Source organism: Sorex fumeus, unplaced genomic scaffold (assembly GCF_029834395.1).
Source record: "Sorex fumeus unplaced genomic scaffold, SorFum_2.1 ptg000098l, whole genome shotgun sequence".
Classification (NCBI taxonomy): domain Eukaryota; kingdom Metazoa; phylum Chordata; class Mammalia; order Eulipotyphla; family Soricidae; genus Sorex; species Sorex fumeus.
The window spans coordinates 59,410,840-59,435,686 of NW_026606155.1; the positions used below are offsets into that span (position 1 = coordinate 59,410,840).

General features: G+C 39.8%; 1 protein-coding gene across 6 annotated transcripts in view; it reads left to right on the top strand.

Annotated features, from left to right (window-relative positions):
• Positions 1–24,847, top strand: part of RALGAPA1 (Ral GTPase activating protein catalytic subunit alpha 1) — a 220,919-nt gene that overhangs the window by 39,437 nt on the left and 156,635 nt on the right. For all 6 annotated transcript variants that reach the window (XM_056133139.1, XM_056133142.1, XM_056133143.1 and 3 more), the window contains exons 8-12: positions 4,792–4,930; positions 8,371–8,579; positions 9,848–10,087; positions 21,517–21,714; positions 24,254–24,391. In XM_056133139.1, the coding sequence (XP_055989114.1) occupies positions 4,792–4,930; positions 8,371–8,579; positions 9,848–10,087; positions 21,517–21,714; positions 24,254–24,391 (924 nt within the window). The remainder of the gene's footprint in view (positions 1–4,791; positions 4,931–8,370; positions 8,580–9,847; positions 10,088–21,516; positions 21,715–24,253; positions 24,392–24,847) is intronic.

The window sequence follows — 24,847 nt, forward strand, 5'->3', positions numbered from 1 at the left end:
TGTTGGCCCCTCTGATTAGTTTATGTATAATCAGCAGCAGTGGCACCTCATTTATTTCTCTTTAGGTCGCCCCCACTGATGCTCAGGAGCTACTCCTGGTGTTGTGTTTAGGCAGTGCTCAGAGGACCATGCAGTACCAGAGATAGAACCTGGAGCTTTTATATATAATGCATGTGCTCCACCTTTCTGAACCATCTCTCTAGCTTCTGGAAACATAACTTGGTTATAAATTATATTGGAACCACACCCAGCCCCTGCTCAAGAACTGCTCCCACCTCTGTCTCTGTGGTCATTCTTGGCAGTGCTTGAGGGCTGTGAGGTATCTGGGATTGATCCTGGGTCTGTGCATGCAATCCATGGGCTCATTCAGTTTAGCTGTCTCTTTGGTCCCATGTACTGCTATGTTTATTTTTTATTTTTGAATCATCACGTGACTGTACAAGATTGCCAGGGCTTAAGTACTGCTTGCACATTTTACTTAGTGTGATCTTTGACAAATGGCTTAATCTCCCTTTTTTAAAAATAATGTCTTCCCCATTTTGGTACTCAAAGCTCAAATAAATAGTATAGTGCTGTGAGTAACAAAGTTCAGGGTACACGGCAAATGTTCTGCAGTGGGAGTTTTTGGGTCAAGAGGAGCCCAAAGGGTTTGAGTATATGCTTTGCCTGCAGGAAACCTGTGTTCAGTTGCTGTTTCCACAAGGTCCTCTGAGCACCATAGGTGTGGCTCTAATCCAGAAAGCCTATATGCATTTGTATGCTTTAGTTACTGTAATTATTACCAGTTTCCAGTTTTTCATTAGGAAAAACCTTTGTACTTCATATGTATTTTCAAAATTGTCTTACTGATTTGTTGCTATAATTAATATACAATAAATAATGTTTTGAAATATGTAAATTGATTACGTGACTATGCCATTTAAATTTTCACCACAATAAAGGGAATGAATATAACTATCAATACTAAAAGTTCTCATATTCCTTTGTAATATATCCTTTTCTGATCCTAGTAACTCCTTTCCACTTCATCCTCAGACAACCAAAGATCCAGTTGTTGTCACTTTTTAAAATATTTACTTTTCCTTTGCTGGAGCGATAGCACAGCGATAGGGCATTTGCCTTGCACGCAGCCAACATGGCCGACCCGAGTTCGATTCCTCCTCCCCTCTCGGAGAGCCCGGCAAGCTACCGAGAGTATTCGATATGCCAGACACAATAACAACAAAGTCTCCAATGGAGACGTTACTGGGCCCGCTCGAGCAAATCGATGATCAACGGGAGGGCCTTTACTTTTACTTTTACTTTGCAATTAAGTATTTTGTGAAGTACTTGGTAATTGGATATTTCTTTCCGTGTCAGAGATTCGTCAGTATTTTTTAGTACTTACTGATGATTTTTGCCTAAGTGCTTTGATGACTGTCCTATCTGGTGATTTTAAAAAATAGCTTTATTGGGAATAAAGCACATATCATACAGTTCATCTACTTAAAAGTATATAATTTAATATTTTTAATTCATAGGATGTGCAGCTACCATCACTGTGCAGTATAGAACGTTTTAGTCTTCCTTATTAGAAACCCTGCACCAATTAACAGTCATTCCTCCTTAACCTCCTGACTCCTGTATCCCTAGCCATAGGTAAAAAATCTAATTTCTATCTGTAAATGTTTCTTTATTCTGAAAATTACATATAAATGGAATCATACAATATATAATCTTTTGTAACTGGGTTCTTTACTTTAGCAAGTATTTTCATGGCTAATCTGTTATAGCATGTATCAGACTTTCATTACATTTTATTACTAAATCATTTCATTATATGGATATTCAAATTTACTTGTATCAGTTAATGGACATTTTGTTGCTTGCAGTTTTTAGCCAACTGATGGTATTTAAATTGTGCTGTTCTTTCTGCAATCAGAAGTTATCCAATTAAAAAGTTCTGCTCATTTAATTGTTTACTCAACTTTGTATAATTTTTAGATTTCCATGAATCATTATTATTATTTACTTTGATTTTTAGATTATTCTAGATTTGTCCAGTGGGAATTCCTTCAAGCCAACACCATTGTTCTTTTGATTTGTCCATATATATTATCCTTTTAAAATTACTCTATTTCTGGTGTAACAAGATGTTCCAGTCTCAGACTCTTGATTTTTTTCTTTTCAATTTTTTTAATCCAATTTTGTTAACTTACTAGTGGTGTGAATAATTCTGTTATCTTTTTATCATACTTGGCATTTGTTTTTCCAATTTTGTTTCTCCAAGAAACCCTCAATTATTTGAGTGGAAAATTATCTTTAGAAATCTGGATGTTGCCAGAGCAAGGTATGCTTGCATACACATAAGAAAATACACGAATCAGTCCATCTATCTTCTCTTTGCCTCATCTTCCCTCCTTCATTTTCTTTCTTTTATCACCTATCATCACGAACTTCACGAATTCACACCAGTTTACCTCAGATTGCCATCTAATACTACAAGGAGTATTTCTAGTTCTTTTCCTTTCCAAATCTCTTTTTTCTGTCAGTGAATAACCTGAATTGCATTTTCCTAAATATATATACGTATTTAATCAACTTCTATGAAGATATCCAGTCTGCCTTTGCCTCCATTTCCTCCCCTTCTGCAGATATTCTCCATAATTCACTCAGGTGCTAAGGCTCTACTCTGGGTCTGTGCCATCCCTTTTTACATAGTTATCTTCCTCACCTCACTGAAATCTCCACACCGTTTGCTACATTGTCCTCCTCTCAGCCCCCTCCTTCCCACTTCTTCTTCTTCTTCTTTTTTTTTTTAATGTAGGAGTACTGCTATTTATTCAGGCATTGATTAAGCTGGTTGAATTGGGCATGAACTACACATTACTTTTTTTTTATATTGAATCACTGTGAAATACAGTTACAAAGCTTTCATGTTCGAGATTCAGCCATACAATGATTGAATATCCATCCCTCAACCAGTGCACATTTTCTACCACCAGTGTCCCCAGTATATGCCCCTCCACCCCATCCCAGTCCTTACTCTGCCTCCATGGCATGCAATTTCCCCAATACTCTCTCTTTACTTTTGGGCATTATGTTTTGCTTGAATTTTCCCACCACCATCCAAGCCTGCCTGCCAGGAGCAGATGCTGCATCATTTGTTGTCTAATGCTCATTTTGAATATCATCGGTGCTGTGGCCACGTGCTTCTGGAATCCTAGATTGCAGATGGTTGGGTTCCGGAGACATTTCTGTAGGGCACTAATCCATTTTGGGATTCAACTGGGCGTCTCTAGACCAGGGCTGTTGGTGTGCCCAGATGGCATCTGGAAGCACATTGTGGGTGTGACAGCCAGGTGAATGGGTGGGGAGCCAGGGAGGGACAGCCTGGTGCCTCTGCTGTCATTCGGCATGGAGATTTAATCCTGGAACCTGCATACCGGGGCCTTGCTTGTGGAAGCTCTTGGTCGTCAGGATTCCATCTGGAGTAGGCGGGGAGACTACACCTGTTCCACCTGGGGTGCCCCAGTGAAATTGGCTCAGTATGTGGCCCAGAGAGATCTATGGCTCTGTGGTGTCTTAGGGGCCTTGCTGCTGTGTCTGACTTTTGATTTCTTTTGAGATTTGTTTATGGGTCTCTGAAGCAAGGTCAGTAGTAGAGTTTACTGGGTGGCGCTGGAGTTGGTTCGTGGGGATGACTGCCAGAGCTTCCATGTGTATTGGGAAGTGAGGGAAGGTAGCCCACCCCAACTCCGTGAAAGCGTGGAGATTTCAGTCACAAAACCCACATACCCGAATTTTCAGCAGATTATATCTTGGTGAGGTCCATCCTGAGACGGTGGAGTCAGGCTGGGGTTATGGCAGCGATTTTTGGATTGTGGAAGCAAGTGGCTGCTAGGGACTTTGCTGGAACCTATCCCCCCTCCAATTTACCCCAGTCTGTTCAGCCATGTGCGGGTCCAAGATTAACTGTGGCTTTTGATCTCTTACAAGATTTATGTATGGATCTCTGAAACAAGGCCAATAAATGAGCTTATTTAGCTGAGCCGGAGGTGGTTTGTGGGCATGACTCCCATATACCTAATTTTTGGCCGTTTAATTTCTTGGTAAACTTTTTTCCAAGTTGTTGGGGTCCAGCCAAAGGCACAGTGGCAATTTTGGGGTGTCAGGAAGCCTGAAGGCACCATGAGGCTGCTGATGTACTTGACCCACAGATACAAGCTGACCTATTGGCGGCACCATACCCCCTCCTCCTTTCCACTTCTTGCACCCTGTTCTCTCTTAAGCTCTGACTCCCTCCTGGACAGTTCTGTCGTCACTCTTTAGCCCTGCTTCCTGTACTAGAATTACCTGCCCTGCACTCTTGCGACTTCTGTTCATCCCCACTGCGCCTCACAGTAAATTTATGTAATTTTTAGGCTGAGTTGTTCAGGAAGGTGCACAGGAGATAATTTTGTTTTGTTATCTAGGATCAAACCCAGAGCCCCATGCCTCCTCCCAGGGAACTCCATCCTTAGCCAGGAGAACCAAGCTTTTGAGTCTACCTTGACAGTGTCCTAGAGTACATTTTGACTTCACAAAATTTTGAAATATATCTAATGCATTTGAATGGCATCAGGCCAATATTTTTAAGACTTGGCCAAATATCTATTTGCATAAATAATTATTTAACTATGTCTCCTAACAGTGTAACAGTTCAGTATATTGTTTATAAATAACCTTTCATGGTCTTGTTACTACAACAGCTAAAAACTGTATTTAACAGATTCTGTTTCCTGGAATGATTCTATTTTTTTTTTCTTTTAGGTAAAAAGTTTAGAATGGAAGAATAAAGAAAACCAAGAAAGAGGATTTTCATTTTTGTTTTCACATTTTAAGAAATATTACTTGCCTTATATTTTTCCAAACATCTGCAAGGAGAATAGTTTGTATCACCCTGTACTTGGTAGGTAATTTTTGAAATTTCCTAATAATAAAATGGGGATAAAACATGCCAGTGTAAATTTGGTATTTGTTACTTGCAGAAAGCTGATAAATTTAATATTTATATTGATTAACTATCTCACCAGAAATATATATATATAAATATACATATATATATATATTTTGCTTTTTGGGCTCATACCTGGTGATGCACAGGGGTTACTCCTGGCTCTGCACTCAGGAATTACTCCTGGCAGTGCTCAGGGGACCATATGGGGTTGCTGGAATTGAACCTGAGTCGGCCGTGTGCAAGGCAAGCGCCCGTCCCGCTGTACTATTGCTCCAGCCCCTGAAATGTGTGTGTGTATGTATATATATATATATACACACACATATATATATATATACATTTTTAATGTAGGAGTACTGCTGTTTATTCAGCCATTGATTAAGCTGATTGAATTGGCATGAACTCCACATTATCTTTTTTTTTTTTAATATAGTAGTACTGATGTTTATTCAGTCACTGATTAGGCTGATTGAATTGGGCATGAACTCCACCTTACTTTTTTTTTTCATTTTTTATGATTTTATTTATTGAATCACCATGAGAGCAGTTACAAAGCTTTCGGGTTTAAGTCTCGGTCATGCAATGAAACACCTGTACCTTCACCAGTGCCCATTCTACACCACCAAAAATCCCAGTATATCCCCATCCTGCACCCTCCCACTACCTGTGGGGCAGATGGTTTCCACATTACTCTCTACTTGGATTACATTCAATATTTTTTTTCTTATATTTATTTATTGGATCACTGTGAGAAATGTTACAAAGCTTTCAGGTTTAAGTCTCGGTCATACAATGATCAAACACCTTTCCCTTCACCAGTACTTATTTTTCACCACCAAGAACCCCAATATACACCTCTCCCACCCCTCCCAATGCCTGTGAGGCAGATGATTTCTACTTAACTCTCTCTCTCTACTTTGATTGCATTCATTATCTCAACAAAAGATGCACCATTATTGTTTAAAATTTCCCCCCAACAATCAGAATTGCTGAAAAGGCATTGTGATATAATTTGATTTCTATAGCTGGTTATGAGAACCATACGAAAGTGGCCGCGCGATTTTGGATTTCTGATATTTTACTAGGTAAGTCTGGAGGGATTTCTGCAAAGAGACAGAATAATTACGAGATTCATTTCTGTGCATCTGGTGTTATGGCTCTGCTGGAGAGCTGCTCGTGGGGGCAACTAATGACCTTGGTAGGGCGTGAAGGATGAGCTGGTACCGCCCCTCTTCCCATGAGACTGCAGTTGCCCCATCACTGCTGGCTCATACCTGGCTTTCCAATAAGTTCTGAGGCAGCGGCCACCTTGCTTCCAGGGGGAGGGAAAAGGCGGAAGGGAGCAATACCCTTTCCCTCCCAGGGAGGCATGGCACCATAGGTTAACGCATGGTCCATTCACTTTTCTGCTGCAAGGTGCTGGGCTGTGGATTAAGTCCTTTTGCCTCTGGAGCCATAGCCGTTCCGGAGAGCCACTCGTGGGGGGTAACTCGTGACCTCAGTAGGGCATGAAAGACAAGCCAGTACTGCCCCTCTTGCCATGAGATGAAATTCTGAAGTTTTAACACTTAAATCTGGAGGGATTTCCGCCAAAACCTGCTAGATTTCAAGATTTATTCCTGAGTCTCTGGGTTCATGGCCGTTAAGCAGCTTAATCAGGAGCCAGAGAGGCCGTTCATGGGCAATGACTCGGGATCTCATTGGGACGGGGAGGAAAGGGCCAGCTCCACCCCAATCCCGTGAGGCCCTGAGTGTCTCGTCACTGTAGGCCCAAACCTGACTGTCCAGTGGCCTTTGGAGGATGGTGGCCACTGGGCCACCAGGGGCAACAGGCCAAGGCACGAAACCTATTCCCACCTGGGGTCACCAAGCACCGGTATTGCAGGGACTGGACACATTTCTGCCAAAAGCCATTGGGTTTCTAGATTTGTTTCTGAGTCCCTTGGATCATGGCTGATAAGCAGTTTGATGAGCAACCAGAGAGGCCATGCCTCCAATTATATAGCTGAGCCTGAGGTGGATTGTGTGTGTGTCTCCCACGTACCTAACTTTTGTCCGGTTACTTTCTTGGTAAACTTGGCCCCAAGTTTTTGGGGTCTGGCCAAAGGCACAGCAGCAATTTTGGGGTTTCTAGAAGTCTGATGCACCATCAGGCTGCTGATGCTCTCGCCTCACAGGTACAGATTTACCTTCTGGCGGCACTATACCCCTTTCCACATTACTTTTTAAAAAAAGTTTTTTAGTTGAATATCCATGAGCTAGACTATTACAGAGTTGTTCATAATTGTGTTTCGGTCATACAATGATCCAGCTTTCATCCCTCCACCAGAGTGTATTTCCTACCACCGATGTCCCCTGTTTCCTTATCACCATCCCTCAACTTCCCTTGCATCCCTCTGTGGGAGGCACTTTCCTTCTTGCTCTCTCTCTCTCCTTTTCCCTTTGTGAAATATGGTTTGCAATACAGGTGCTAAGAGGTCATGGTGTTTGTTCAGGGCATTCAGTATTTTTATTGGGATGGCTGGAGTAGCTTTTCAGTTGTGTGACTGCTTTGGGGTGTCACCAGAAATATTTTAAGTTACAAATTAAGCTCAATTTTGATGCTTGATAAGATCCTTAAACTACATATATATATATGTGTGTGTGTGTGTGTGTGTGTGTGTGTATTTATAAAATCTTTTTGTTTGTTTTTGTGATTTGAGTCATAGTGGTGCTCATGGTTTACTCCTGGCTTTGTGCTGTATCACTTTTGGCTCTGTGCTGGCAGAATTTGGGGGACCATATGCAATGCTGGGGATTGAACCCTGGTTGACCATGTGTAAGGCAAGGTCTGGACCTGTTGTACTGTCTCTCCAGCACCAGAATGTCATTATTTAAGGTCTTCCCTGGGTTCTGTGTAGTAGCTATGTCATTCAGATTTTGAAGAGTCACATTTTCAGTATGTCCAGTATTTAATGGCAGGGCTAGGATATTAGTGGAGGTTGGAGCTAGAGCCTTGTGACAAACTGGATTAGAAGCAGACCTCTACTATTATGCTATTATGGAGGACATTGAGAGTATGTATGTGGAAATATACTTTTGCACAAAGGTACTCCTAATTTACAGTCATCCACTGTTAGGTAGCTAACAGGCTTAGACAAAACAGTTAAGTCTTGGGCTGGAGAGATACTGCAGGAGTTATGGTGTTCGCCTTGCAAGCACCTGGTCCTGGTTCTGTCCCCCACACCACATTTGATCCTCCAATCAGCACCAGAAGTGCTGCTATATGAAAAATTATCTCAAAATGTAATTTTGGTCATCTATTTCTGTATATCATTACAGTATCTTCTCAGATGTTTAAAAATACAGATTTACATAATAAGTTTTGTCTGATATTAAATTTTTTTTCATAGATATCCCACAGATGAGACCAAAGCCACATTATGTTATGGTAAGGAAGGATGCTGAAACTAGTGAAGCAATCTACTGTACAAAGGAACCTTTCATTAAGGCTCGAGTTATTGTCATTCGCTGGCTGGTTTCTTTCTGGCTTGAACCAAAGCCTCATACAGGACCTCATATTCCTGGGATGGAAGGTGAAGTCTTGCCAAAGAACATTCAGGTAATATACAGGGCAAACTGCTAATGTTAGAATTGACTTAAGATTTAATTCACTGATTATAGTTGCTTTATGTGTAGAATGCATTTAAAATTTTTTTCGTTTGTTTTAATGTTTCTTTGTATAAATACATTTTATAAATCCAGGTTTTAGAAGTTATTACATAATCATAGTTAATAATAGAACTTGTAAGGAATAGATTGTTTTAGTCATGTGAGTTGAATTTTTGCTTCACATCTGTGTATTTTATTTTAGTAATAAAAATATTCTAAATTGTAAAAATTCTTAATAGGAAGTAATTTGCAGTCAAATGGTTGTAAACTGGATAGTTAGTTTTTTTTATTTCTGTGCATTCACAGGTTGCTTCAAGTTCTATACCCACCTCTTTCCCCAATATTTGGGTTAGGATGCTGAGTATAGAAATGTGATATAAAATTACCAGCTATTCAATGGGGAATAAGAGATTTGACTTATATTCTCTTTCTTACCTGTTGTAGAATAGGAGCTGCACTAACTCTGTATTATTTTACTACCTTTAATTCATAACTTGTTTATGATGCAGATTCACTGGAAAACAAATCTAATTGTTGGAAGATAGATGTTTGGAAGATAGTATGTTTTCAGTCTTTTTTATGCCAATTGAAAATACATCTTCGAAATTCCAAAGCTTATTTGGCCTATTACTGCCGTTTTAGGAAAAAGAAATTAGCTCACTTCTGGAAATCTGTCTTTAAACAAACAAACAGCAAACTTTGCCCTGGATTGCATCTGGGGCCACTCCAACACTACCGAAGCATTCTGGTGTACCTCCTACTCCCGCCTCTGGGGGCAATACCAACATTGACTGATGTTTTATTATTTGCATTGCCATTTAATTATTTAGAATGAATTCTAAATACAAATATGCCTGGATTTGATTTTTTAATTTTATTTTTTAAATTATATTTTTATGAATCACCATGAGATACAATTACAGACTTACAAACTTTCACGATTCTGTTTCAGTCATACAATGTTCAAGTACCCACCCCTCCACCAGTGCCCATTCTCTATCACCAGTGTTCCCAGTATCCTTCCCTCTGCCCCCACTTCTTCCCACTCCCTGCCTCTGTGGCAGTATGCTGAATTTTAAACAATGCTATATACTACTTCTGGAGTTATTGTGAATTCTGTCAGTATTTTCCATTGCAATACCAAATACCCAGTTAGGTAACTATGATTCCCTCCCTTTTATTTATTTATTTATTTATTTATTTATTTTTTAATTTTAGAGAGCTGCTGCTAGTTTGGTATCCAGAGACGAAAACAAAAGTGATAATGCTGATAAAACAGATCGAACTACAGAACCTGAACAGTCTCATTCCAATACAAGCACTCTCACAGAAAGAGAACCTAGTTCATCTAGTCTCTGTAGCATTGATGAAGAACATCTCACAGACATTGAAATTGTTCGCAGAGTTTTTTCTTCTAAAAGAAGTAATGTAAACTTTGTTACAGAGATATTTCGTCAGGTAAAACCTCTCAGTTTTAGAGTTTTGTAATTGTGTGTGTGTGTGTATTGTGTGTGTTTGTAGTTTAACCACTTTAAAGTTCTTTTTAGGGGCCAGAGCAGTAGAACAGCAAGTAGGGCACTTACCTTACATATGCCAGATTGGTTCAATCCCTGGCAACCCATATGATTCCGTGAATGCCACAAGGCATTACTCCTGAGCACAGGGCTAGGAGGAAGCCCTGAGCACTGCCTGGTGTGGCCCAACCTCCCCCACAAAAAAAAGTTTATGTTTTAAAAATTTAATGCATCTAATTCTTTATTATTTATTTATAGATTTTAGTTTAATGGTTTAAAACTTTTCTTCTTATAATTTGTTATAAGTTGTAATGAAATTATTTTAGCTTTCACTCTTTGATCAATAAAAAGTGCTATTTTATGGCCTTTATCTTCAGAGGTTCACCTTTGTTCATCTAAACATTCTGAAACCAAAGTTGCTTGAGGTGATGGGGATAAAATAGAGAAAAAGAGAAAAAGCTATTTCACACAAGGATGTAAATTTCTAGGTGAAAATTCTTAGTTACAAAAAAAATTTGTGGAAAATAATCTTAAGAAAACGAATTGTTTGCTCTTAATAGCAGAGACACTTTTTATCGTTGAGTAATTTTTTAAAAAAATAGATAACATGGTTATACATTGTTCTTTATTTTGGTTTGGGGCCACATCTTTGATATTGGGGGCTGGGGATGGTTAAGCTGGCTCTGTGCTTTGACGTTGCTCCCAGCAATGCTGAGCTATTTCAGGAGTTTTATAGTTCTATATAAGTTTTAGTAGAGTTTGTTCCCAGTCCTTGAAGAACGTCATTGGAATTTTACTGGGGTTTGTGTTGAATCTATTTTATGCTTTGGTTAGGAAGGGCATATTGACAACATTGATTCTTCTAATCCATGAACAGAATATTTTTCTTGTGTCCTCTATTTCAGCAGCTATTTGGACCATTATGTGAGATAAACCATTACAAAGCTGTTCATGATTGGGTTTCAGTCAGTGTTCAACACCTATCCTTTCACCAGTGTACATTTCCCAGCACCAATGTCCTCAGTTTCCCTCCCACCCCTTCTCCCAGCTCCTTACTGTACTTAGCTTACCTCTATGGCAGTCACTTTTCTTTTCTCTCTTTCTCTCTCCCTGTCTCTTCCTTTCTCTCTCTCTCTTTCTCTCTCTCTAACACACACACACACACACACACTCTCTCTCTGTCTCCTTTTGGAAATTGTACTTTGCAATATAAATACTGAAAGGTTACCATGTATATCCCTTTACCTACTTTCAACACTCAATTTTTGTCCAGCATGATTATTTCCAACTATTATTGTTATACTGATCCCTTCTTTATCTTCCTACCTTCTGTCCACCAAACCTTTGTGGTAGATTTCAACCATTGACCAGTCCTCCTCCTGGACCTTCTTTTCCTTGTCCTTGGTTATCAGTCTGATCCTTTTTATTTATATGTATATATACACACACATATTTATATGCATACATACACACATATTTATACCACAAATGAATGCAGTCATTGTATATCTGCCCCACTTTTTTCTGACTCATTTCACTCAGCATGATACACTCTATGTCCGTTCATTTATAGGCAAATTTCAGGACTAATACTGAAGAACTTTTAAGAAATGTAAAACAATGCTACCCTTATTTTAGATAAATAGTTTCTCCTAGAAAATGTGGGTTTTTAACATGTGGTTGGTGTGTGTGGGGGTCAGCAGGGTAATAGTACATACAGTAGGTAGGGCATTTGCTTTGCACACAGCTGTTTCAGGTTTGATCCCCTCTACACCGTTTTTGTCACCTGAGCCTGGCAGAAGTGGTTCCCTGAGCTTAGACTAAGCCCTAAACACTGCCAAATGTAGCCCAAAACAAACCAAGCAGACAAAACCCCCAAAATCTTACAGTTGGTTGTAGGGTTCTGAGACCAAAATGAGAATCATTGCTTTAGTAAGACAAAAAATTTCCAGGTTCACTAGGTAGTAACTGTACTTGATTAGTAAGTCTTCAAGAATGTATCCTTCATGATGTGGATAATAGAAGCATATTCAAAGAATATCAGAGACCACGGTATTTTGTGTTATTTATTGCAGAAGTTTATTCATTGAAGAATCTTAGGTATCAGTAAATTAGATTTTGTTGATGAAGTCAGTTGTTCAAAAACTGTACCAGGTTTTTTATTCCCTTCACTTTCTTTGTTGTTGTTATTGTGATGATTGGGAATCAAAGATAAACACAGACACACATACACACACACACACGCGTGCGCGCGTGCACGCACAATTGTGTGCTCATACAGGCAAGGATTACTTGTCAAATGTTAGCTTTGCCTTCTTTGCTCATACACTTGCCATAGCTCAACACTCCTTAAGTTATGGTATTTGCACATATTTTGTGTGAGATAATCTTAAGCTCAAATATTATTTCATTTTTATATTTCCTGTTTTGAGTCCTATTCCAAGTGATTTCTGGTGTGAGGCATTTCATGGTCATAACATTGTAAAACTGGAGATGCCTTTGTTGGTCTGTCTACAAAGGGAAAATCTGAGTTTAGAATTCAAATAGTCAATGCTTTTTGATGCCTCTCTCCCTTATTATTTTTAATATGTATGTATGTGTGTATTGGTTTTTGGACCCTAGTGATGCTCAGGAATAATTTCTCGGTCTGTGCTCAGGGATCACTCTTGGCAGTGCTCAGGGGACCATATGGGATGCTGGGGATCAAACATGGGTGGGCCAAATTCAAGGCAAGCTTCCTGTCCACTGTACTATCTCTCCAACTCTGTTACCTTTATTGTTAATAATTGATATATTTTGGTGGGGGCTATTTGGACCACACTCTGCTGTGCTTTGACTTATCCTGGCTCTGTGTTAAGGGGTTACTCCTAGTGGCCTTTGGGCGACTGTCTATGGTGTCAGTGATCCAACCAGGGTCAGCCTCATGCATGGCAATTGCTTTAACCCCTTTACTATCTCTTCAGCTCAGTAATAGATGTCTTATGGATGGTAGTCACAAATTGTTTATTTATAGAGACGTAAGTTGGTGGTGTATGGATTGAATATTTAATACACATTTCTTATAGCAAGTATATAAAAAGAGAAGCTTTAGGTTTACAGCAAAATTGAGCACAATGTAACAGTTGAGGAGCTGGAGAGATAGTACAGCAAGTAGGGTGGGTACTTACTTGCCTTTCACCTGGCTGACCTAGGTCTGATTCCCCAGGACCCCATATGGTCCTGTGAACACTAACAGGAGTGGTCCCTGAGAACACAAACAGGAGTAAGTCCTGGGTGTAGCTCAAAAACCAAAATAAATAACAGATGCTATACTAATTTTTTAGAAAGGTATTTGTTCACTATCATGGAATAAAACTTTTAAAAGAATTTGGGGGATTTTGGTCCACATCTGAACATTAAGCAGTGCTTAGTGGCTACTCCCAGCTCCATGCTGGGAGTTTGCTCCTGATGGTGTTTGAGGGATCATGTGCTGGGGATCTAACTCAGACCTCCTTCATGTGAAGTGTGCATTCCAGCTCATTGAGTTATCTCTCTCTGGCCTCAGAACTTTGTGGACATTTAAGTTTGTTTTATAACTTTTTTTGAGCCTTTTTAAGGAAGACTGGACTTATGATTATCAAAATTATGCCATTGACCATTAGATTGCTTGAATGTGAGAGAATTTGGAAATTCAGTTGTTCATAAATAGAAAGAGTCAGTCATGTAATTTTCTAGGTAGTTAATTTATTCATGGCATATAAAAAGGATTGTCAGGCAACATTAAATATCCCTTAGACATTACACGTAAGCTCTTCATTATTTTGAGGGAAGCAGACACTGATAAAATGTGTGTTGCTAAAATGTTTTATGCATGAAACCATACCATTACTAGTTATTGTAAATCATGGTGCTGAAAATAAGATTAAAGAGAAACTTTCCATTATTATCTTTAGCTGATTTTCTTGTTTGTTTTTTTGTTTTGTTTTGCTTTGGAGGACACACCTAGCAATGCTCAGGAATTTTTCTTGGCTCTGCACCCAAGAATTAATCCTTGCTGATTTCTCAGGGAATCATATGGGATGCCCAGGATTGAACCCCGGTCAGCTGCATGCAAGACAGATGCCCTACCTGCTATACTATAGTTCCGGTCCCTTAAACTGATTTTTAAAATATTCACTCAGATAAAATGAAATTGTTTGACCTCCTGATGTACCCACTAATAACTCCAAAATAGAAGCTGTCAGATTTTAAAATTGAAATAAATAGGTAATGGTTATACAAAGAAAAATAGAAGTAATTTAATTTCATTTCTATTTGTGAATAAGAAGTACAGCCAAAGTATAAACACATGAACTTTAAGGAAAGAATTTTATGCAGTGATTTTTAGAATTTTTACTGTTTAGTTTGCATATCTGAATTGTAAATAGTTTTTGCTGGGTTATGTGTAGTGTTTTTGTGATAAGAAAAAATATGTACTTCTGAAAAAAGTTACGATCACTCAGAAATTATCTGCGGAAAAGAATAATGGTGAGATTCTTTCAGTTTTCTAAGGATTGCTGTTCTAGAAGGGGTGGGGAAGGTTGGGCTACATCTGGCAGTGTTGAGGCGTTACTCTTGGTTCTGTGCTCAGGAGTTGCTCCAGAAGTTGCTATAATAGACTGTGTGGTCCTAGGGATCATATACAAGCCACCAGCATATAAGCATGTGCTCTAGCTTTATATTCAGGGATCTTTTCTGACCCCTCAAATTTCTTTCTTTTTTTTTTTATTAGTGAAACACCATGAGGTACAGTTGTAGATTTACATATTTTTGTGCTTGGATCTCGGTCATACCACGATCATATACCCATCCCTCCACCAGTGCCCATTTTCCACCACCAGGATAATATCCCTCCCCCCCCATCCTCCCATCCCCCCATCCCCCCCTGCCACTGTGGCAGGGCATTCCCTTTTGTTTTCTCTCTCCTCCTGGGTGTTGTGATCAGCCAATGAGGCATTGAGTGGCGAACATGTTCAGTCCAGTCTACTTTCAACCTGCATCTCCCCTCCTGGGAGGATCCTCCAAACACCTTCCACTTGGTGTTCCCCTTTCTATCTGAATTGTCCTTTCCCCTAGAATACCCAGCTGGCCTCTAAGTTATGGAGTAATTCTCCTGGTGTTGCTCTCAGCTATTCTTGGGTATTAATCTCATATTTTATTATTTTATATCCCCCAGATGAATGCTATCTTTCTATGTCTATCCCTCTCTTTTTGACTCATTTCGCTTAGCATGATACTTTCCATATTGTACCACTTGTATGTAAAGTTCATGACTTCATTTTTTCTAAGAGCCACATAGTACTCCATTGTGTAGATGTACCAAAGTTTCTTTAACCAGTCATCTGTTCTTGGGCACTCAGGTCTCTTCCAGTTTCTGGCTACTGTAAAGAGTGCTGCAATGAACAAACAAGTGCAGATGTCACTTCGGCTACACATTTTTGCCTCTCTGGGATATATTCCCAGGAGTGGTATCGCTGGGTCAAATGGGAACTCAATTTCTAATTTTTTGAGGAACGTCCATACTGTTTTCCAAAAGGGCTGAACCAGTCGGCATTCCCACCAACAGTGAAGGAGCGTCCCTTTCTCGCCACATCCGCGCCAGCAACGGTTGCTTTTGTTCTTTTGAATGTGGGCCAGTCTCTGAGGTGTGAGATGGTATCTCATTGTGGTTTTGATCTGCATCTCCCTGATGATTAATGATGTAGAGCATTTTCTCATGTGCTTTTTTGCCATTCGGATTTCTTCTTTGAGAAAGTTTCTGTTCATTTCATTGCCCCATTTTTTGATGGGGTTGGACGTTTTCTTCTTGTGGAGTTCAACCAGTATTTTGTATATCCTTGATATCAACCCCTTGTCAAATGTGTATTCGGCGAATATTCTTTCCCATTCTGTAGACTGTCTTTGTATTTTGGTCACTGTTTCTTTGGAGGTACAGAAGCTTCTTAGTTTAAGATAGTCCCATTTATCTATCTCTGTTTTCACTTGCTCAGCCAGTGGCGTGTCATCTTTGAACATACCATTAGCCTCAATGTCATGGAGGGTTTTGCCAACTTTGTCTTCAATGTATCTTATGGTTTCTGGTCTGATGTTGAGGTCTTTAATCCATTTTGATCTTACCTTTGTACATGGTGTTAGGCAGAGTTCTGAGCCCATTTTTTTACATGTAGCCGTCCAGTGATGCCAGCACAATTTGTTGAAGAGGCTTTCCTTACTCCACTTCACATTTCTTGCACCTTTATCAAAGATTAGATGATCATATGATTGAGGGGAGATGTCAGTGTATTCAACTCTGTTCCATTGGTCTGCAGTTCTGCCTTTGTTCCAGTACCATGCTGTTTTGATTATTACCGCTTTGTAGTAAAGTTTGAAGTTAGGGAGGTTGATTCCTCCCATTTTCTTTTTCCCCAGAATTGCTTTAGCTATTCGTGGGGGTTTATTGTTCCATATAAATTTCAGGAGTGTTTGCTCCATTTCTTTGAAGAATGTCATGGGTATCCTTATAGGAATTGCATTGAATTTGTACAGTGCTTTCGGCAGTATTGCCATTTTGACAATGTTAAGTCTTCCGACCCATGAGCAGGGGATGTCTTTCCATTTCCTCATGTTCTCTTTTATTTCCTGAAGTAGCGTTTTGTAGTTTTCTTTGTACAGGTCCTTTACTTCCTTAGTTAAGCTGATTCCTAGGTACTTGATTTTCTGGGGCACAATTGTGAACGGGATTGATTTTTTTCATATAGCTTTCCTTTCTCTCACTGTTTGCATATAGGAAAGCCATGGACTTTTGGGTATTGATTTTATAACCTGCAACTTTACTATACAAGTCTATTGTTTCTAGGAGTTTTTTGGTGGAGGTTATTGGGTTCTCTAAGTATAGTATCATATCATCTGTGAATAGTGAGAGCTTGATTTCTTCCTTTCCTACCTGAATGCCCTTAATAACTTTTTCTTGCCTAATTGCTATTGCAAGTACTTCCAGTACTATATTGAACAGCAGTGGAGAGAGTGGGCATCCTTGTCTCGTCCCTGATCTTAGAGGGAAGGCTCTCAGTTTTTCCCCATTGAGGATGATGCTTGCTGTAGGCTTGTGGTAGATGGCTTTAACTATGTTGAGGAAAGTCCCCTCTATACCCATTTTGGCTAGGGTTTTCATCATAAAGGGGTGCTGGATCTTGTCAAATGCTTTCTCTGCATCTATTGATATGATCATATGCTTTTTATCTTTTCTTTTGTTGATATGATGGATTATGTTGATTGATTTCCGAATGTTGAACCATCCTTGCATCCCTGGGATGAATCCTACTTGGTCATGGTGTATGATCTTTTTGATGAGTAGTTGGATTCTATTTGCTAGTAGTTTGTTGAGGATCTTTGCATCTGTGTTCATCAGGGATATCGGCCTGTAGTTCTCTTTCTTTGTGTTATCTCTGTCTGCTTTTGGTATCAGTGTGATATTTGCTTCATAGAAACTGTTCGGAAGTGTATTTGATATTTCAATTTCATGGAAAAGCTTAAAGAGGATTGGGAGTAAGTCTTCTTTAAAGATTTGGAAGAATTCACTGGTGAATCCATCCAGGCCAGGACTTTTGTGCTTGGGGAGACTTTTTATTACCATTTCAATTTCCTTGATGGTGATAGGTCTGTTCAGGTATTCCAGGTCTTCTTGGTTCAGCCTTGGGAGTCTGTAGGAGTCTAGGAATTTATCCATTTCCTCGAGGTTTTGATGTTCTGTGGCATAAAGCTTTTCAAAGTACTCCCTGAGGATCCTTTGAATTTCTGTAGTTTCTGTTGTAATGACCCCCTTTTCATTTCTGATTCGGTTTATTAGGGTTTTCTCTCTCCCTTTCTTTGTGAGTTTTGCTAGGGGCTTATCGATTTTGTTAATTTTCTCAAAGAACCAGCTCTTGGTTTCATTGATCTTTCGGATTGTTTTCTGGGTTTCTATCTCGTTAATCTCTGCTCTGAGTTTTATTATTTCCTTCCTCCTGTTAGGGTTGTGCTCCTTTTGTTGGTCCTTCTCCAAGTTCTTAAGCTGTGAGGTTAGTTTATTTATGTGGGCTCGCTCCTCCTTTCTGAGGAATGCTTGTAGAGCTATAAACTTTCCTCTTAAGACCGCTTTTGCTGTGTCCCATAAGTTTTGGTAACTCGTGTCCTCATTTTCATTCGTTTCTAGGAATCTTTTGATTTCCTCTTTAATTTCCTGTCTAAGCCACTCGTTGTTTAATAGCGCACTGTTTAATTTCCATGTGTTTAATTTAGTTTTCTGTTTTTGTGTGTAATTTACTTCTAATTTCAGCGCATTATGGTCTGAGAAGATTGTTGATATAATCTCTATCTTCTTAATTTTATGGAGGCATGTTTTGTGGCTCAGCATGTGGTCTATCTTGGAGAACGTTCCATGTACGCTTGAGAAGAATGTGTATTCAGCTTTTTGTGGATGAAGTGTCCTGTATATATCTACTAAGCCCCTTTCTTCCATTGTTTCCCTCAGATGAAGTATGTCCTTGCTAAGCTTGAGTCTGGTTGATCTATCAAGAGGTGACAAAGCAGTGTTGAAGTCTCCCACTAGTATTGTGTTGCTATTGATGTCTTTTTCCAAATCTATGAGTAGTTGTTTTAAGTACTTGGCTGGTCTCTCATTAGGTGCATATACATTTGTTATTGTAAGTTCTTCCTGTTGTACAGATCCTTTGGTCAATAGGAAATGGCCTTCACTGTCTCTTATGACCTTCTTCACTCTGAAATCAATGTGGTCTGATATTAGGATAGCTACCCCAGCTTTTTTATGGGAGCTGTTTGCCTGTAGGATTGTTTTCCAGCCTTTGACTCTGAGTCTGTGTTTGCTTTGACTATTGAGATGTGTTTCTTGCAGGCAGCAGAATGTTGGGTTCAATTTTCTAATCCATCCTGCCACTCTATGTCTTTTAATTGGTGCGTTTAGCCCATTGACATTGAGAGAGATTATTGTTATGGGATTTTGTCCCATTGTTCTGTTGAAATTTGGTGTATTTGAGAGGCCTGTCTTGCCTTAAAGTAGCCCATTTAGTTGTACTTGTAACCATGGTTTTGAGTCTATGAAGTTCCTGAGCTGTTGTTTATCCGTGAAACTGTGTGTTGTTCCTTCTATTATGAATGAGAGTCTCGCTGGGTAAAGTATTTTTGGAGAAGCATTTATTTAATTGAGTTTTTTCACTATGTCCCACCACTGTTTTCGGGCCCTGAGGGTTTCATCAGAAAAATCAGCTGTGAATTTTAAGGATGCTCCTTTGTAAGAGATTTCTTTCTTCGATCTTGCTGCTTTCAGAATTTTGTCTCTGTCTAAAGTTTTGGTCATTTTGATCAGGATGTGTCTTGGGGTATTTTTATTTGGATTTCTTCTAGCCGGTTCGGGCCTCCTGGATGTGGTCACAAGTTTTCTTCAGCTCTGGAAACGTTGTAGCAATGATTTCTTTGACAGTTTCTTCTTCATCAAGGTTTTCTTCCCGTCCCCCTGGGACTCCAATAATTCTTATGTTACCCCTCTTGGCTTCCTCACGATCTTCTCTTGCCATCTGTTCTCGAACTGTGAGTCTCTTTTCCATTTTCTGCTGTTTTCTGACAAGACTCTGAACTTGATCTTCGAGCTCACTGATTCTGTTCTCAGCCGCTGTTACTCTGCTGCTGAGGCCTTCCACTGTGGTTTTCAATTCGGCTACCAGATTTTTCAGGTCCGACATTTCCGATTGCATTTTCCTCATTTCTGCCTTCAAATCCTCTTGTCTTTTATTGGCATTGGTTTCCATTGTTTCTTTTAGTTCCCTAAGCATCCTAAGTAGCTCCATTCTGAATTCCTTGTCAGAGAGGTTGTCTAACGCTATAGTACTGCTGGTGTCGTCTGGGCTAGCCTCGTGAATAAGAAAGTTTGGTGGGCTTTTGCGTTGTTGCTTTACCATTGTGACCAGTGTGGTTTGGTCCTTCACACTCGCTGCTACTGTTCTAGTTGAGTGAGGAGAGGCTGCCAGGAGCCGTTCAGCTTTGTTGCTGCTAGATGCGCCTCTTCTACCTTTCTGAGTCTGACCTTCTTCTCAATCAGGCGTTATTCTTTGTTTTATAACTGACATTGAGTGAAACTTTTGGAGGCGTTACTATTTACTACTGAGCGTGTATAGCTATTTTCCAACTGAACTTTTGTTGGAAATGGAGTAGGCGAGTGGGATTTTGTTGAATTGTAGTAGAAGAGGTGAGAAATTTTGTTTGGTATTAGGTAACAAGTTGACGAAAAGGATGAAAGGATGAAGGTCCAAGTTGCTTGAAGTGAGTGATATACCTGCGGCCGCCCGCCCGGAAGCAGGCCACGCCCACTTTAGGCCACGCCCCCTTCTTAGAGGCCACGCCCTCCCAGGATCCTGGGATCCGCGCTCTCCTCCGGCTGCATTCGCTCCGCGGGCCGTGCGTCTGGGTTCAGGGGCGGGGCTCCGCTGGGGTCCTCCAACCCACCTGGATGGGAGGGGCCGGTGGGCTGCCGGGCGCGCCGCTCCGGATCTGGACGCGCGCTGGGGGTTGGGGTCCGCGCTCTCCTCCGGCGGGGGTCGCTCGGCGCTGACCCCTCAAATTTCTAAGGAATTGCCTTATTATTTACTTTGTGTAACTTTACTTTGTGAAGAATGAAATGAAATAGCTCGGCGGCTAGAGAGATAGTAGAGCATATTAAGGAGCTGGCCTTGCTGGCAGCCAGCCTGGATTCAATCCTCAGCACCACCTATGATCTCTCAAGCACTCTCAGCCCTGAGCCCTGAGCACAGAGCCAGGAGTAACTCTTGAGTACCATTGGGCGTGGTTTAGTCCTCCCCACCATGCCAATAAAAAAAAAAAAACAGCTCTTAGTATTTTTCCTGTATGTGTTTAGTGGGGTAGAGGTGGAGCCAAATTGCTTTGCTACAGGGAATTTTTATTACTTGGAGTCAGATATACTTTTTAAAATTAGAATATTTATTAAAATTTAGTGGTAAACCTAAAAATAGTGTAAGCTCCCAAAAAATCCATTATAAAAATGTTATTTCTTGTTAAAAAGTTGTATTTACATTGATGTTTGTAGGAATGTAATTTTTTAATAAAACCAAGAAGTTTTTCATTTCTAGTTACGAATATTTCTATAAAATTAAAACCTTTAATGTTTGTACTCTGATAACTGTGTATACCAAAAGTATTTTTTATCTCATTTATAAATTATTTGGAGTCAAAGGGTCTTTTCTGATGAGTTGAGTGTAACTTAAATGTTGTTTATATCTCACATTTTATAACAAGATAGGTTAGCAATTAGCAATTATAAATTAGCGAGTTATGGCAAGTAAAAATCATCTCTATTCTCTTTTCCACTAGGCATTTTTGTTACCAATTTGTGAAGCAGCAGCTATGAGAAAAGTGGTAAAAGTATATCAGGAATGGATCCAGCAAGAGGAAAAACCTTTGTTTATGCAAGAACCTGAAGAACTTGTGATCTCTTCTTCAGAATTACCTTGCATTGACAGTGTCACAGATCATGATACATCAATGGAAGAAGGAGAAAAAAGAGAAGAGGTAGAATAAAATGATGCATTTTAGTGTAAACTTAATTAGTTAAGTTTTCACAAAAGTGTAAATAAGGCAGTAATGTGTATTAACATACATACATTTCTTTGGTAGGATGTTGGGAGGGGGGTGGAATTGGGTTTTTGGGCCACACCCAGTGATGTTCAGGGGTCACTCCTGGCTTTGCACTCATGAATTACTCCTAGCAGTGCTCTGGGGCCATATGGGATGCCAGGGATTAGACCCGGGTAGGCTGTTTGCAAGGCAAGCTTCCCTCTTGCTGTATTATCTCTCTGACTCAACACACATATCCTTCTTGTTTTGGTTTTGAGACACAACTGCTTATGCTCAGGGTTTACTCCTGGTTCTGCAGTTATGGATTACACATGACTCAGGGGATCAACCATATGAGATGCTAGAGATACAACCAAGGTTGGCTGCATGTAATGCAAGCACCTTTCCTACTGTACTCTCTCTCAGGCCTTCCACACATACACTTGTTATGCAGTAAAGAAAGACTATCTTTCTATATGTTTTGCAATCTAGAAAATTTAAAACATGTTCATGACAACTCATACTACTGATGTCTCATCCTTGATTGTGGTTTAATTAGTGGTTTAATTAGCAGATTTCAGTGCTAGCACCAATGTGTTGTATAATAAACTACAGTACCCTATCCCCAAATTCTCTGTCACAAAATTTGAAATAAATGTTGAGGGATTAGAGAGATAGGTAGGATTTTTGCTGTGCAGGAAGCTGACCCAGGTTTAATCCCTGGCATCCTGTATGGTTTCCCTAGACCTGCCCATGAGTAATTCTCTGAGTGCAGAGCCAGGAGTAAGCCCTAAGCATTGTTGGGTGTGACAAGCTTGATAATTCAATATGAAAAGCAGAAAGATATATGGGAGGGGAGTTGCAGTGTCGATTACATCTGAGAGAAGTATTCAATGCTTGTATGTGACAGTACCTGGGAGCAAGTGGGAGAGAGTGGAGGGAACTATGAGAGAAAAGTACTGAACTGTTCAGTGACTTGTATGACAGAGTGATGGATTTGACTACATACATTCTGGACACTGGTAGCCTGAGAGATTATGAATAGGCAAATGGCTTGGAGAGTTAAATGCCTTATGTAATATTTTATTACCCCTTTCCTTCCTTCAATTGATACTGTTGTGATAAAGGAGGTTGCATAGGTGCTAGGTTGTGCTGCTTGTACTTTTTGGTTGTAATGCTCACACATGTACTCTCCAGAGGAAATAGATTCTTAAGAGAGAGCTGTACAAGCACCCAGTACAGGGCCTGGAAATGCTTGCACACCCCTCTTTCCTGTGTCTCTTCCTCTGGAAAGCACATGTGTGAGCTCCCCAGAAGTACAAGCCCCTGTATAAGACCAACGCTGTTTGTACATTTTTCCATCTTTCCAGATGTGACACTCACCATGGGTTACTTAGCTTTTTAGTTTTCTACCATGAAACATCATTTTATCTTTTGCTTTTAATTTTTTTAATTGAATCGCCATGAGATATACAGTTATAAAGTTAATCCTGATTTGGTTTCAGTCATACAGTGTTCCAATACCAGTCCCTCCACCTGTGTACATTCACCACGACCAATGTCCTGTTTTCCTCCTGCCATCCCTCCCCCAAGGCCGCCTCTCTGGCAGATACTTTTCTTTCTCTCTCTCTCTCTCTCTCTCTCTCTCTCTCTCACACACACACACACACACACACACACTTTCTCTCGTGCACGTGCACGCAAATACTCTTGCTCTCTCTCTCTTTTTGGGCATTATGGTTTGCAATACAGGCACTTAAATGTTATCATGTATGTCCCTTTACCTTCTTTCAGCACTCAGTTCTTTAGCTAAGAGTGATCATTTTCATAGTGGGCTTTTCTCTCTCCTAACCTCCCTCTCCTTACTTGTGGCAAGTTTCCAACTACAGACTACTCTTCTGGCACTCATTTCTCTGTCCTTGAGTATTAGTTTCATACTATGTTTTTGTTATCTCCCACAAATGAGTGCAGTTATTCTATTTCTCTCCCTCTCCCTTTGACTCACTTCATTCAGCATGATACTTTCCATATCTATCCATATAAGTAGATTTCATGACTATTTTTCCTGACCCTGCATAGTATTCTGTGTAGATGTACCATGTTTTCTTTATCTAGTCATGTGATCATGGTACTTGGGTTATTTCTAGATTCTGACAATTGTGATGAATAACTAGCACAGCGGTAGGGCGTTTGCCTTGCACGCGGCCAACCTGATCGACCTGGGTTCGATTCCTCCACCCCTCTCTCGGAGAGCCCGACAGGCTACTGAGAGTATCTTGTCCGCACGGCAAAGCCTGGCGAGCTACCCGTGATGTATTCGATATGCCAAACACAGTAACAAGTCTCACAATGGAGATGTTACTGGACCCGCTTGAGCAAATTGAAGAACAATGGGAGGACAGTGCTACAGAGTCTTCTTGTCTTGCAGTCATAAAATTAACATAAAATGTCAAGTCATTTTTCAACAAAGTTAAAATGTGTTGCTTTGCTTCAGGAAAATTCTGCCAATATTACTGATCATGTTCGAAACTCTGCTTGGACAAAAAATGGTTCCTACCAAGATGTTATCTATAATGCCTCTGAAGAAGCCACAGAACAGAATATTCGAGCTGGAACGCAGGCCGTGTTGCAGGTGGATCACTTTTTGGTTCCTTTGGGGGGGAAATTGTCATTAAATATTTCAAATATGTATAGCTCAGTATTTTAGTGTAGAATAATTTTTAAATATAATAAATTTACCACCCATATTACATTGTTTTTCCCTTAAATTTTACTTTTAAAAAATAGTATTGATGAAGATTACATTAAAAAATTGCTTACTGGATATTTAGGGAATATCTTACATTTCTAAGTATAATTCACCATCTGTCTTGCTTTTCTTGGTCAATGTGGTTGATTTATCAAGCCATTATTTTTCAGTTTTAGAGTTAACTTGATATTTTTTCTCCCATGATTTTATACTGTATTTTGTTGCATAGTTCATGCAGAGGATTTAAGTCAGAATTATGGGTATTAGAGGTATAAAAACCCTAAGTTCCCAATATTCTGTTCTTCCCAAGGGTCCTGGAGGATCTTTCCTTATAATCAC